General features: G+C 42.6%; 1 protein-coding gene across 7 annotated transcripts in view; it reads right to left on the bottom strand.

Annotated features, from left to right (window-relative positions):
• Positions 1 to 77: 77 nt before the first annotated feature.
• Positions 78 to 13,364, bottom strand: part of LOC311250501 (CASK interacting protein 2) — a 61,338-nt gene continuing 48,051 nt past the window's right edge. For all 7 annotated transcript variants that reach the window (XM_084342222.1, XM_084342224.1, XM_084342225.1 and 4 more), the window contains 8 exons: positions 13,254 to 13,335; positions 7,357 to 7,430; positions 7,154 to 7,264; positions 6,383 to 6,484; positions 6,032 to 6,170; positions 3,288 to 5,546; positions 2,928 to 3,165; positions 78 to 2,484 (listed from right to left, as the gene is read on the bottom strand). In XM_084342222.1, coding sequence (XP_084198348.1) covers positions 2,388 to 2,484; positions 2,928 to 3,165; positions 3,288 to 5,546; positions 6,032 to 6,170; positions 6,383 to 6,484; positions 7,154 to 7,264; positions 7,357 to 7,430; positions 13,254 to 13,335 — 3,102 coding nt within the window. In that variant the 3' untranslated portion in view covers positions 78 to 2,387. The remainder of the gene's footprint in view (positions 2,485 to 2,927; positions 3,166 to 3,287; positions 5,547 to 6,031; positions 6,171 to 6,382; positions 6,485 to 7,153; positions 7,265 to 7,356; positions 7,431 to 13,253; positions 13,336 to 13,364) is intronic.

The following is a 13,364-nucleotide window of genomic DNA, read 5'->3' as shown; positions in this document are numbered from 1 at the left end:
GACTGTCTATGCCAGGGCCGTGGGCCAAAGTTGCACGCCATTAAGTTTGATTTGGCCCACCAAAAAACAAAAGCATATGTTTATATATATTTTTTTTATTACGATATGAATTGATGTTCATGCTGTTTTACATTTTGTAAGATAAAAATGAAGGGAACTTGGGATCCTTTTAAGAAGGAAGCCCTCAGAAGCAAGTGAGAAAAATTATCCTGTAAAATATATATATATATTTTCTTGGTCATAACTACAGGAGAAAAAAACGAAATAGATCAGACTTACAAAATGGATTACCAGATTTTTTTTTCTCACTTGCCTCTCGGGGCTTCTGTATACACCATTTTGCATCTCATCAATACATTACAATACAGTAGCTGCTTAGCCTGTGGTCCACCAGTATCTTTTTCTTTTGGCCCTCCATGACAAAAGGTTTGGGCACCACTGGTCTCTGCAGTCACATTGCATCAAAAACCACTTCACTTTCCTCAGTACAAATTCTCCTTTTAATTATTTCCAGGATGATACAGAATTCAGTTGAAATATTAATAAAAGGTAACAGGCATCCATCAGAATAACACAGAGGAACCAATAGTGCTTTATGCAATGACTTCGAAATGACTTGCACCTCAAAATGTTGAAAAAAATGTAAACTCCCTGATGTTACAGTACACCCAAATCTACTCCCTGTAAAAGTTTGGAGGGAACTTTATGAGTGCTGTTTTAAAAAATCAGACAGTGCATTTGTATGAAACGGTGTCAGTTTACAGACGGCTGTAAGTCGTGACTTTTCTTTACTGGCCTCATTGAAAGAAGGTGGGTCACTAACAGGCATATAACCACACGATAAGTGTATGAGTAGAGTCAGATGTATTAATTAATTAATTTAACACTAATTTAAACACTTTTTCAGATTTGAATACTCTATAAGGTGCATTAAAATAGAGAAATAGGTCAATGAAAGCATAAACTAACTCAAGGTAACAAAATTCTGAGATTTGAAGTTGAGGGACATAACAACAGTCTCTAGTTTTCAAGTTCTTATCAGTTTGAGATATCTGGCTTCAATAAACCTGCTGTAACACTGTGATACTGAATGACTGCTGCTTCTGTTAACTCTGAGATCACCAATCCAAATATAAGCTTTTGTATAGAGCAGAGGAGCAGTTTGTAACAAACAACCAACCATCATTGTTCATTGGTGACGTGTGAAGGCTTTCCAAAATATTTTTTTGTGATTAAAAGTATCAAGATAAAATAAGGAAATAAAAAATATTTTTCAGTATTTTATACTTTCACTTGTATAATTCATAGTTTAAATGCAATTTTAATACATTAATTTACAATAGTGTATAAAAAATGTACCCATTTATTTATTTTTTTATAATTTAACATATAAAAGTCATATTATTCCGGTGGCACACTCAAGCCTCCATACTCTGCATTGTCAAATCTGTAGAACACAAGACACCTCTATATGATACCTACAGTAAATCTCTTACAGTGTTCAGTCAATGTGGAATATCATCTTTCAGGAGGTTGACCTCAATTGAAAAGCTTTGTACCAAACTACTGCTGAAATGATTAAAAGAGTCTCCCTTTCTTTAAAAACGGCACACTTCACAATTCCTAGCAGCCTGTTAGTGGGTCGCAGACTTTTCACTGACAGAAACGCTTTAGAGAGAGGATGTTACCTCACGCTGTGCTCACACAAACCTCCTCATGTGCCTCCTGAAGAGGACAAAAGACTTTGGTAAAAACATGTGAAATCAAATCTAGTACATATGGAATACGCTGCTTTTAATTCAATTAACAATATATTCCTCACGTTATAGACAATAAGCAGCAAAATATAGATATAACACAGTAAAGCTAATATACACTAGAATGATTTAAACAGTGAAACAGTCAATAGGAACTCCATTTGTTAAAAAACAAACATATGGAAGTATAAATATACTCAGTATAAAGATATCTGACTACACATACACAGTGCCACCATAGACTTATCTGTACATTTACAGGTAACAGGTGATTAAAATGGACCCTCATTCCCTTTAGTGATAATATACTGAACACACACACACAGACATCTGGACGCTGATCTCGCAGCTGCTGTTTGTTTTTGCGCCAGTAACATTCCCAGGTGTGTGTCCTAAGGCGAAGTGCTCGCGTTGAGAAACTGGGCAATATTGAGGAAAAGTTGTGCAGGAAATCCTCAAATGTGCTCTTGTTGATTCATTGAGAGGCGCTGAGCCCTCCACTGTCTCTCTGTGTCTGTTTTTACCAGAATCAAAGGTTCATCCTGATCTCCTGCTGGCTTCTCTCCATGTTTTGTCTGTTGCTCTCTGAAGAAAAGGAACTTTGTCCCTGTGAGGCAGAGTTTCAGGATGTCACTCCAACATGGCGTCCAGCTGGTCAGCCAGATCATCGAACATGTTGCCGATGTCATCCAGAATATTTCCTGCTGCCTTCACTGTGTTGCTGCCACTGTGAAACAGACAGGACAGTGTTACAAGCCTACTGATAAGAGTGTATAGAGTCAGCTAAAGATGGCATTATTTAGACAAAAATCAACTGATCAAAGTCTGAATTCAGATGCTGCTGTCTGTCACTCTTGTTAACTTCAGCTGATCTCTGCAGTATTTATCACAGGGGGGCTTAATGTTGTACCGTCAGCGGTCACACTGAGCTCTCCCTTCATCTTCACACTCCAGAACATTATGGCCTTGATTAAGTGGCAGCATTTTTACTGTAATTTCTATTTATGTGATGCTAACTAACTCATTATGCCAATAAATGACATCATTTAGTTTTGTTGAAGCCTACTTGCAATGTTTTTGTTTATGCTGGTGATGGACATAAAGAGGTGTTATACCTTATCCAGCACACAACCAGCTTCTAACATGTAGGTGTACATCAGAAGTCCTTACCCGTCCACAGCGCTTCCCTGTGCCAGTTTGTTCTCCACCACTTTGAGAGCAGCCTCCAGTGATGTACTGGTTTGCTCCAGCCTCTTCTGAGCCAGCACCTCCAGACCGGCTGCACCAGCCAGGGCCGACCCTGCTTTCCCTGCCTGAGAAGGAGGTGCTGAAATGGATTGTGAAGGGGCTGGAGCTGAGGAAGACGAAGCAGGGAATGCAACACTCTGGGCGATGGTGATGTTCAGACCTGAGGGACAAGAAGTGACGGATTCATCTATCATCAAAAACAAATATATTTTGAAGCAATTAGTTCTCTTAAATGAGCCAAATATAGTACTAAAACCAGTTTAGTTTTTTGGTCGGTGTTACCTGCAGTTGGTGCCGAGGCCATGCTGGGCTGAGGGAGTCTCAAAACAGACACACCAGCAGCTTTCTGTGGACTCTCCGGCATGGACATCACTGTCTGAGGCCGTCTGACAGGTTTGGGACTAGGTGTACATGTCTGTGTGTGTCCACTGCCACCCAGCTTTGGGGAGACTGTGTGAATCTGGACGCTGGTTAGTTTAGGAATGGCTGTTTGTGCACCGGCTTGTCCTGAAGACAGTGCTTTCTGGGGGGTTGTTGGTCTGTTGTTTGGGGGTTGTTTGAGAGGACTGCAAGGTTTTGAGGACACTGGAGGCTTTGGGCCTTTTCCCATGGAGCCTACTCTGTGGAACACATTTCTCAGCTGGTGAGATTCATCGCCGCTCAGCATGTTGACATTATTATAAGTGTGGGGACCGTTGGCTTGTGAGTTGCTGTCATCTCTGTTGGGGGTGGTCGCCTCCTCAGGTGTTGATGAGTCTTTGGGTTTGTGTCGTCTCTTCACCGTGTCGGACTCCTTCAGATTGAACTCTGGGAGCTCCAGGATGTTCGGGATCTGGACTGGACCCTCTGGAGGAGTCTTGAGTTCAGTGTCTCCTTGGGTGACAACTGCCATCCTGGGCCGCTGTTTGATGGTGAGGTTGCCCTCTTCAGCAAAAGGGAGGTGGTCAGTGTGCTTCGGAGATGCAGAAGCACTCTTTGATGTTCTCTCACTTTTCCTTGCTTTCTCTTCAAGTGTTCCTTCTGTGCCTCCACCTCTTTGTTTGCCAGTCTCTACTTCTGTCCTCTCACTTGCTGTCCTCCTGAGGCCCCCCACGCCCAGAGCAGGGACAGGTTTGGAGTGCTGCAGGATGATATGGGGACTCATTCCACGTGAAATGGGTGAGGAACCCGGGCTGAAAACAGGTGAGACTGGGATATGAGGTGGTGGTATATCTATCCTCCTGGTTGGACTGCTGCTGCTGCTGCCCTCTAGCCTGGCTGCAATGCTCCTCACGCTGCCTGTGCTCTCCATCTCCACCCCTCCCTTCACCTCTGGCTCCCCCACTTTCCCGTTTCCTGGTTGACGTGTCGGGCTGCCACTAACTGAGCTCATCCTCTTTGGAGGTGGCGGGGGTGGGCCTTTACGTCGGGATCGCACGGCAAACGAGTGGCTGCGGTTGATGTGCCGTTGTGTCCCTGTGGCACTCGTGTGCCCGCGTCCTGGCCTGCGCGACAGTGTGGCGTAGGAGGGCATGGCTGCAGAGGAAGAGGAGGTGCAGGAGAGAGCGAGGTCGTCGTCTTCATCTGGTTCGCCGTCGGACAGAGCATAGCGTGTCAGGCTTTGGGCGCGCTTCTTGTGCGGACCTCTCTGGATGCCATTAGCTGGGCCTTGTCCAGGTTGGGGTCCTAGCAGGGGGACAGCGCCAGGCAGAGGCTTGGAGAGCACCCATTGAGTCCCGTTGACGCCTCCTGTCTGGGCGTGGAGGTAACTGAAGGCCTTCTGTGTGGGGGAAGGCTGCGGGGATGGAGAGGAAGGAGAGGAGGACGGGTGGTGCTGAGGCTGATGGAGGCGGTTAGGGGACTGGAAGTGTTTCGCCTTGGGTGGGACAGCTGGGTAGGCAAAACGAGGCATCTTACTGGGGGTTAGTGGAGGTGTGAGGGGGGAGAAGGGGAGTTTGTTGGGGGTAGCAGAGCGGATCTGCTGCTCCCACATCTCTGTGGGTCTCTGCCTACCTCTGCTTCCAGGACTGCTTCCTCCACGCTTGGCCTCCTCCCCAACACCACCCCCCAGACTCTCCTCAGACCGGCTGGATGTCCTGGCTGAAGATTGTGCAGCTTGCTGATCTTGAGGATATCCTGAATTCGAATTTCCAGAATTCCCAGAATTCCCTGATCCCCGAGATCGCACGCTAATGCTCTCCTGACTGATTGACATGGCAGATACAACCGCAGCAGAAGTCACACCCCTGATGCTGAACGCCTCGGCAGCTCCCCCTCCTGCCCTGCCCATCATAGCACTCTGCAGCTCAGCACTCAACTCGCTGTCCTGGAAGGAGAGGAGGGCCCTGGGGGTGCGCGGGGAGGGGCAGCAGTCATCAGAAGAAGCATCAGAGCGAGTGTGAGAGTGCACGTTGCGTGTCGGTGTGTGTTCGATGGCCACCAGCTCCAGGGCAGCGGGGGGCTTCCGTCGGACAGTCCCGCCTCCAGCTCTGTCGGCATGGTTACGAGAGCGCTGCAGGCCACAAAGTCTCTTCACTGCTAACATCAGCTTCTTCTGATGGCCTGGAACAGAGAGATTGAAATTCTTATAGTACACACAGTGGTCCAAAGCAATGTTATGGAGCGTTTGATGAACAGGGACCTCCGTGGAAATGACGGGATAACAGAGCATCGAATTTCTCTTCATTTCATGAGTCCGTTGCTTTAAAGACAACACTCTTAAATGTGAACGTCCTTCTTGTCCTCGCAAACAGAAAAGAAAAAAGAAAATCTTCACTCAAGACCACACAAAATGTACTGGTCAAACAAACTTCTGTTTACTTCTGTGATGCAACCATTAAAATGATAATTTGACATTGGTATATGACACACATCACACACATGAGCTTGCTCTCTATCTTGCTATCTAAAGCTACAAGTCATAAAAGAAATTATCCCCGTGCAATTATAACAGGATGACTTGTTTGCAAATACGAGGACATCTGCAAAAATAGAATGGCTTCATCCTTTGGGGAGACCACCAACATCCAGATCATCTAATTCCTCACCTAGTTTGGTGATGCCTATCTCCTGCAGGTCCTCCCAGGTGATGTCTTTGACAATAGTGATGGAGTCATAGCCATTGTCACACAATCTCTTCTGGTACTGAGGCAGTCCAATCACACTCAACCACTCTCCCAGGTCCGCCTGAGCAGTAAACAAAAGAAAAGAGGACAGGGCAATCAGACAATCTAATTACAAAAGTCATTATCATCCTGGATGTTGTGCTTTGCTGATTTTGTGAGACCATGATGACACAAGGTTAAACACAAGTGGTTCAAATTATTACAAGAAATCTCAGAGAAGTAGCTTCATGAATGTTACAACATGTGGGGGCGACATTAGAGGTGTTTTCTCACAGGAATGTAATCAGGCAGCCACTCTGGGATGCTCAGCTTGCTGATTTCCATTGATATCTTCTTCCTGTGGCCTGGTTTGGTCACTCCAATGGCTGTCAGGTCCTGAACAACACAACACATGTAAGCAGCCAGTGAATCAACAACTGACATAAACAAGATACAAGATTTTTTGGAATGATTCGTCCCCCTGCAAATACATAAAACGAGCTAATAAATATACATTCAACAATAATTAAATTGGAAATACATTTTAAGTGTACAGGGTGTGCTTAACAAAGATGAAGACGAGTAATGAGTAACAGCTAAATGCAACTCTGTAGGTGTGAGCTGGCAGTTTGACCTGCTCATTCTTTAAAGGCTCCTCAGAAGATTTCCTTTGTTCTCTACTACTTGCAGCATTTCTGTGTCTGTGCTGCATGTGTGCTGTCAAATGAGTAAATGTGTATTTCATTTTGCTTTTATGTATTGGAAGCATTTTGTTCTAAACTCAAGGTAGTGAAAAGATTTTCTCCATTTGCTTACATTCTGTCTGTTTGCCTCGAGCACTCTGCCACCATGATGCTACTTGAAGATGCCATGTGGATCGATTTTCACATATTCATGTAAAATCCCTTACTAAGCTGTCCCAACTAAATTCAATAAATACAATTAACATATAAGTGTGTTGTAGCCTGGTTAATACTTCAAAACAGAAACCAAACCATGATTATGTAACATGTATTACATATATTATAAATATATATTTATAGACATTCTAATTGTAACACACACCTCAGGGGTCATCCTGCTGATGGTGGGTACATCATATCCTGCTTTGATGAAGTTGGAGGTGTACTGCTCCAGCTGAAACTCACACAACCACTGGTAGATGGCCTCAGAGTCCTGACAACAGAGAGGGGGAGATTTATGAGGCCTCTCTCACTCACACACAGAAATATTCACCTAAGCACACACATTCCTTGTACTCAGTTCACCTTGCCCTCCAGAAGCTGCTCTGGCCTCATGAAGCCTTTCTGAGGAGTGCCGTTGACCTGCCGACGGGAACCACCTAGAAAACACACACAATCAATCGTAGAGGACGACATCCTCCGCCTCACTTTATTGTGAGGGACTACAGGGTGAGCAAACCAAACCCACCAGGACATACACAGAACAAAGACTAAACAGACTAAACTAAACAATGACACACTGAGCTTCTCTCTCCTCCCCTCTCCTCTCCTCTCCATCTGTATACATTATGCCTGTATACATGCCCCATCTCTGCATGTCACTGACTTGCTTCTTCCCCGGAGTCCTTGTGCTTTCTAGTCCTACAGGCTCCCTTGGATCCTGGCCGCGCCCGGGTCGTGGATCGTGGATGCGCCCACTGCTATGGCCCTGCCTGATCGTGGATGCGCCCACTGCTATGGCCCTGCCTGATCGTGGATGCGCCTACTGCTATGGCCCTGCCTGATCGTGGATGCACCTACTGCCATGACCCTGCCTGACACCCACCACTACTGTCGCTAATATTAGTCACATCTCTGTTACATACGTTCCACTACTATTATCGTACTGCATTGCTACATACCATCCTTGCCATTGATCATTACTACTGTTATCACTAGTAATCACATTTCCATGTGCATTTCATCATTATTGCTGTAATACATCTTTGTGTACTTTCACTCCTGTCAACCATCGCTTATAATTGAATACATTGTGATCTCGTTGATCTGCTCTGTACATGCGACATCTATTGCACGTCTGTCCGTCCTGGGAGAGGGATCCCTCCTCTGTGGCTCTCCCTGAGGTTTCTTCCGCATTTTTTCCCTGTTAAAAGGGCCTTTTTTGGGGCAAGTTTTTCCTCACTCGAATCGAGGGTCGAAGGACAGAGGGTGTCGTCTCTGTACAGATTGTAAAGCCCTCTGAGGCAAACTGTGATTTGTGAATTTGGGCTATACAAATAAAATTTGATTTGATTTGATTTGATTTGAAACAGTAACAAGTTTCTGCTAAGTGAGTTCAAGCTAAATGTAAGACAATGCTGAAAATAACACAATGTGTTTAGATACTGACATAATCTGCATTAATCTCATCCATGTCCCAGTAAGTCATGTTCAATCAGTCTCCTCCATGCAGCTGTGTGTGTGTGTGTGGGGGGGGGGGGGGTTTGGGTCCCCTCAGGTGAGCAGGGTGTGTTATCTACCTGATCTGAAAACCCACTGAACACACTCATGACTCATCTTTCTGTCAGTCATGACACATTACCACAGAACTCTGAAGAATGCACCTTTACTCCCATTTTCTCCATCTTAACCCCGAGGCGAGCGTTTTGATCGCACCCCTGTTTTCTCTCTGTTCTTTTAGTCATCCTTCCCGTCAAGATCCATCTAGCTTTTAATTATCAGTTCACAATAACTTTTAGCTGTAAAAGCACCTTTCAGAACAAACAGGCTTGACTTTGCAAAGTGATGGAAGAGATGGGAAAGAACAACCGATTTGACTAGATCAAAAAAGTTATTTAAATATATATGTTTAAGTGTTCAAATTCATTCATCAAAATTATCAACCTTCAATTTGTTTAGTTGCATCTAGCCATGCGTATAGTTTTGGTTTTATTTGTCCAGGTAAATAGAACATATGATCATTTAGACTTTGGTTGAACAACCAACAACGCTTCATTTTTAAACCAGAATAAATCATGGTTAAATTCTGTTTCACTAAAACTTTAAACTCCGATTTAAACTGTGGTTCATTAATTTCAAACATTCACTTGACAAACTTTAACTTTTTAAATGTATACAGGAAGGTTAAGTTAAGGGCACACTCAACCAAATTGAGTTTTATGATGCTGCTGAAGATACAAGTTGAATTTTTGAGAGGTTGGGCTAACTGCTTCCCCCTGCTTCCAGTCTTTATGCTAAGCTAGGCTACATGTCTTGACCCCTAATGCACAAACACCTGTGCATACCTTCTCCTCTACTTCCTGTCTGTTTTGCAGATAGCAAGCCTTTCCCTCTTCTCTTCGTTTTCTTGCTGTGTTTGGTCGTATGAGCCGTCACTGGGGGCGCTGGAATTAATAGCTTTCTCTGTTCCACCATTGCTGGTCAACAGGAGGATCCTGCTCGCTGCGTGTTAACAAGCACACAGGACCTCCTCTTTATGGAGTTCTCTGTCTTGATTGGATAAAGTGGGCAGGGATCCCAGAAAAAATGCAGGGGGAGGAGAGACACACTATAACGATGATTACTTTTGGAGTATAAAGTGCCATTTAACACTAATTTAAATAAGAAAGTAACCCTTATAGCAGCTTTAAGCAAAGAACCTGAGTTTTATTTTTTATCTAGACCTGACATTTAAACCACCTCTGTGTTGCTTTTCTGCTCTTTACTTTTAGTTGCTCTGTTTTTGGAGATGTTTTTTTCTCTACTTTGTTGTGAAGGTCAGGCCCGGGGGTCTCCCAAGAGAGTAAACCAGCATCTAGTGAAGAGGTATTTGGCCTCAGGGCACGACACGAAACATCTTTGACTTTTGGGCCGAGAAGCAGGCTTCTCTTCGGAAAGTGTGTATATACAAAAACATATTTGACACAATATTCTAAATCAATATAAGTATAGGATAAAATCTGTTTAAGAGTGTGTCAGTTTTTTTTTACAGACACTTTCTTCGTACAAGGGAAGAAAAACAGCGAAAATCAGACTGATGTGAAATTATTATCCTAGCAAATTCTACATTTAAGTTCAGAAGAGTCTCATGAACCTATCAGAAGCATTTTTTTTTTCTGTTTCCCTTTACACTGTCTAGCTGCCTTCACATCCCATCCTTCAATGAATAACCACTGAATAACTCAATCTAGTGACAGAGCAGCTTGATCCCCTGCAGTCCTCACAAAACATTAAGCATCCCAACAAATCCCTACATGACTTCTTACCGTTCAGGAGGAATGAGAGCGGCAGAGCTCCTGATGTTTGGCACCTCATCCTCCCTTGTGTCTATCCTTCATGCAGAACAGACGTGTCTCCAAGTTTAGTCAACTAATCTGTCCTCTTTCTCCTTCATGTCACCAATATGCTTTGCTCACTCTGCTTCTGTTCCTGTCTCCTCCCTCTGACCCGTCCCTCCCACTCCCCATTTCTCTTCTCCTTCACCTTAACCCTCCTTCCTATTCAGCCTGAGGTCAACAGAGATCCTCTGCTTCATCTAACATGTCACTCCTTAACATTTTAAAAGACCTTTCAAAGTCCAGAAAGAAACTGCAGCAAGTGCACTTTTCTATGATGTCTCTGCACCTGTTGGTAACATCTTACTGCATGCTGCACACACAAAGACACTCTTAGCTGGCCGTCAGTGTTTCCTTTGAGAGGTGTTCGGGTGCTTTTATGGGATGTGTGGTTGCGAGTATCTTGTGGTTTTATTGGTTTCTGTGGTGAGGTGAGGTGAGCCTTTTCTCCCTTCTTCCATCTCATTTCCTTTCGGACTGACCGCAATAACAGCTCAATCTGCAGAACAGAAGCACCACTGCTACATTCATCTTTTATCACATTCCTCCAGTATACAGAGGTACAGTGATGTTTAAAAGGTAGAGTAATAGCATCTACAGCTTTGATGCTGTCTACCATGATGTACTGTATCTCTTAGAAAGGCTCCTTAAACGTATCTAAGTCTCAGGACTTAAGATCTCAGGTTTCTTGCAAAGGCAGGAGTCAAACAGAGAAATACGGTTTAATCCTACAAAATGAAAGTGAATACTACACCAAGTCATTAGTGCAAAACATCTAAGATTTTGACATTTAAGAGAAAAAAAAGTCCTTAAGTTATGAGAAATATGTCTCATGAGTATGGATGTAGTTATTATGAAAAAACTAATCTGCAATACAGGAAAAAAGGAAAACATTGTTACTTTAGGAAGAAATAACAGTCAAAATAAATGTTTTCCCTTTTTTGCTGGGGACCCCATGGAATCCTCTCTAGGACCCCCGGGGGACCCTGGACCCTAACCTGAGAACCTCTGATTTACAAGGTATGTCATAAGTCACAGGTCTGTGATAATCTGAAAGTTTGAGAATAAAAGAAACAAAACTGTATTACTTGAAGAGCCAAGTCAAACATTTAGCAGAAAAGGGCATAATGTTTCGATAAAAAGCTGTAATACTTGAAGGAAAAAATCGTAATATTTCAAGTTATGAGATTTGAGTATTTTGTTAACAGATGAAGCACCAGATGAGAGCAGTCTGTCATCTGTTATGTGTCAAATGAGCAAAGTATCCAGATAACCAGAAGTTATAGTGATAACCATCTTATTAACCTAGAGGTAAGGATATTGAAATTAAATAAAATCAGTTACATGATGTACAGGGTACATAACCAGACATGCTTTGAGGCAGCAGTTAAAGCACAGAAGGCACTTTAGTCAGACACTGAGTCACAGTGCAGAGATCAAAACACAAGCTCATGGTATCAGATCAGGAGTCAAACGCTGGCTATCTTTCATATAGTTTCCAAAGAGTATTAAAGCCTGAGGCTGCCAGAGACGGCACTCTGTCCGAGGAAAGTTAACTGACCAAAGCCTTCCACACGCCTGTAGATCTGCCGGCAAAGACTCTTTGTCAAGCTTTTAAATGGATACAGTTGATAAGACAGTTCCAGACAGGACTAACAGTCACTTCTAGTAGAGTTTTGGACTGGGTAATATATTGATAATACGTATACTGTTATCATGTTATGAGACTAACCCTAACCCTGGTTTTAAATGCTGCCTTACAGCAAAGTGATGTCATTTTCTGAACTTTCTGACTTTTCTACTTGTTCTTTTACTCTTCTCACCCACTTAGTCATTATATCTACATTACTGATGGTTATCAATTAGAAACCTTTGTGTTAATATCTCATTAATGTACCAACAGTCATCCCTAAAATATTACCAATATAAATGTTGAGGTATTTGCTAAAAAATATTGGCATATTTGATTTTGTCGCCCAGTCCGAGTATTTATGAAGTGCTTTAAAGGAGATTTTGAAATACTGAGATATATATTGTGTATCTCAACAGAGCCTTAAAAATATGACAATATTATTTCAAGGACAAATCATTCGTAGTTATGATGCTTAATGACGGGGCAACCAGAGATGATATAGCCAACAGACACAGATCAGAGCTATTTACATGTCATAGAAAATTGACAGTGCAGTGCAAACACTTCTGCAAGAACAAATAATAACTACACTGTATTTATGGACCATCAGGTAATTCTATAACTAGCGCCCAACCTATTTATAACATACACAATTAGTTAGTTTGCAACCTTTGTATTGTAATACTCTGACTTAAAGGACACCTCTATGCTTTTTTTCTGTTGTTTTTTTCTTTTCCTTCAGTATTATATATTGGTTCTTTTGCATGTAAAAGGTCTTGAAAGTCAAAAGGTGAGGGGGAATACGGTGCTGCAGCACTGGACAGTCTGAGAACTGATGTGTTTTTTGAGCATTAAAGCATGTAAACATTTTCTATTTTTAACCCAAAATAAAATTATGAACCTGATAATTAGCATAATATCTATTCTTTAATTCTAATATTATAATGACTTTTTTTCTGTAATCACGTTTTTACTTCAATCAATCTTTTTTTTTTCTATAACGCCAATTTAAAACAAAAGTCATCTCATGACACTTTCCAAATTGAGCAGGTCTATAGTCTTTAAGTAATTTATTTACAGAGACCCAACATTTCCCCCATGAGCAAGCACTTTGGCGACAGTGGTGAGAAACAAACTGCCTTTTACTTTATTTTTTTTTCATATAAAAGAGCTGATAGAGTGCACACTTATTAGAAGTAAAATAATTGTTATTAAACACAGGGAGAAAACAGACAATGGTCTATTCCCTGACTAACCTGTGGTCCCATCTGCCTGTTTGTTGTGGTCTCCTGCTGCAATGTGGAGATGTTCTCCTGATTCACCAGCAGAGGGAGCCAGCTACACGCAAACAAACAGAGAAGATGCAA

This window comes from Pagrus pagrus, assembly GCF_965226575.1.
Source record: "Pagrus pagrus genome assembly, chromosome: 21".
Taxonomy (NCBI): Eukaryota; Metazoa; Chordata; class Actinopteri; order Spariformes; family Sparidae; genus Pagrus; species Pagrus pagrus.
The sequence above is the reverse complement of the archived record's forward strand: the minus strand, read 5'-3'. Positions and strand labels throughout refer to the sequence as shown.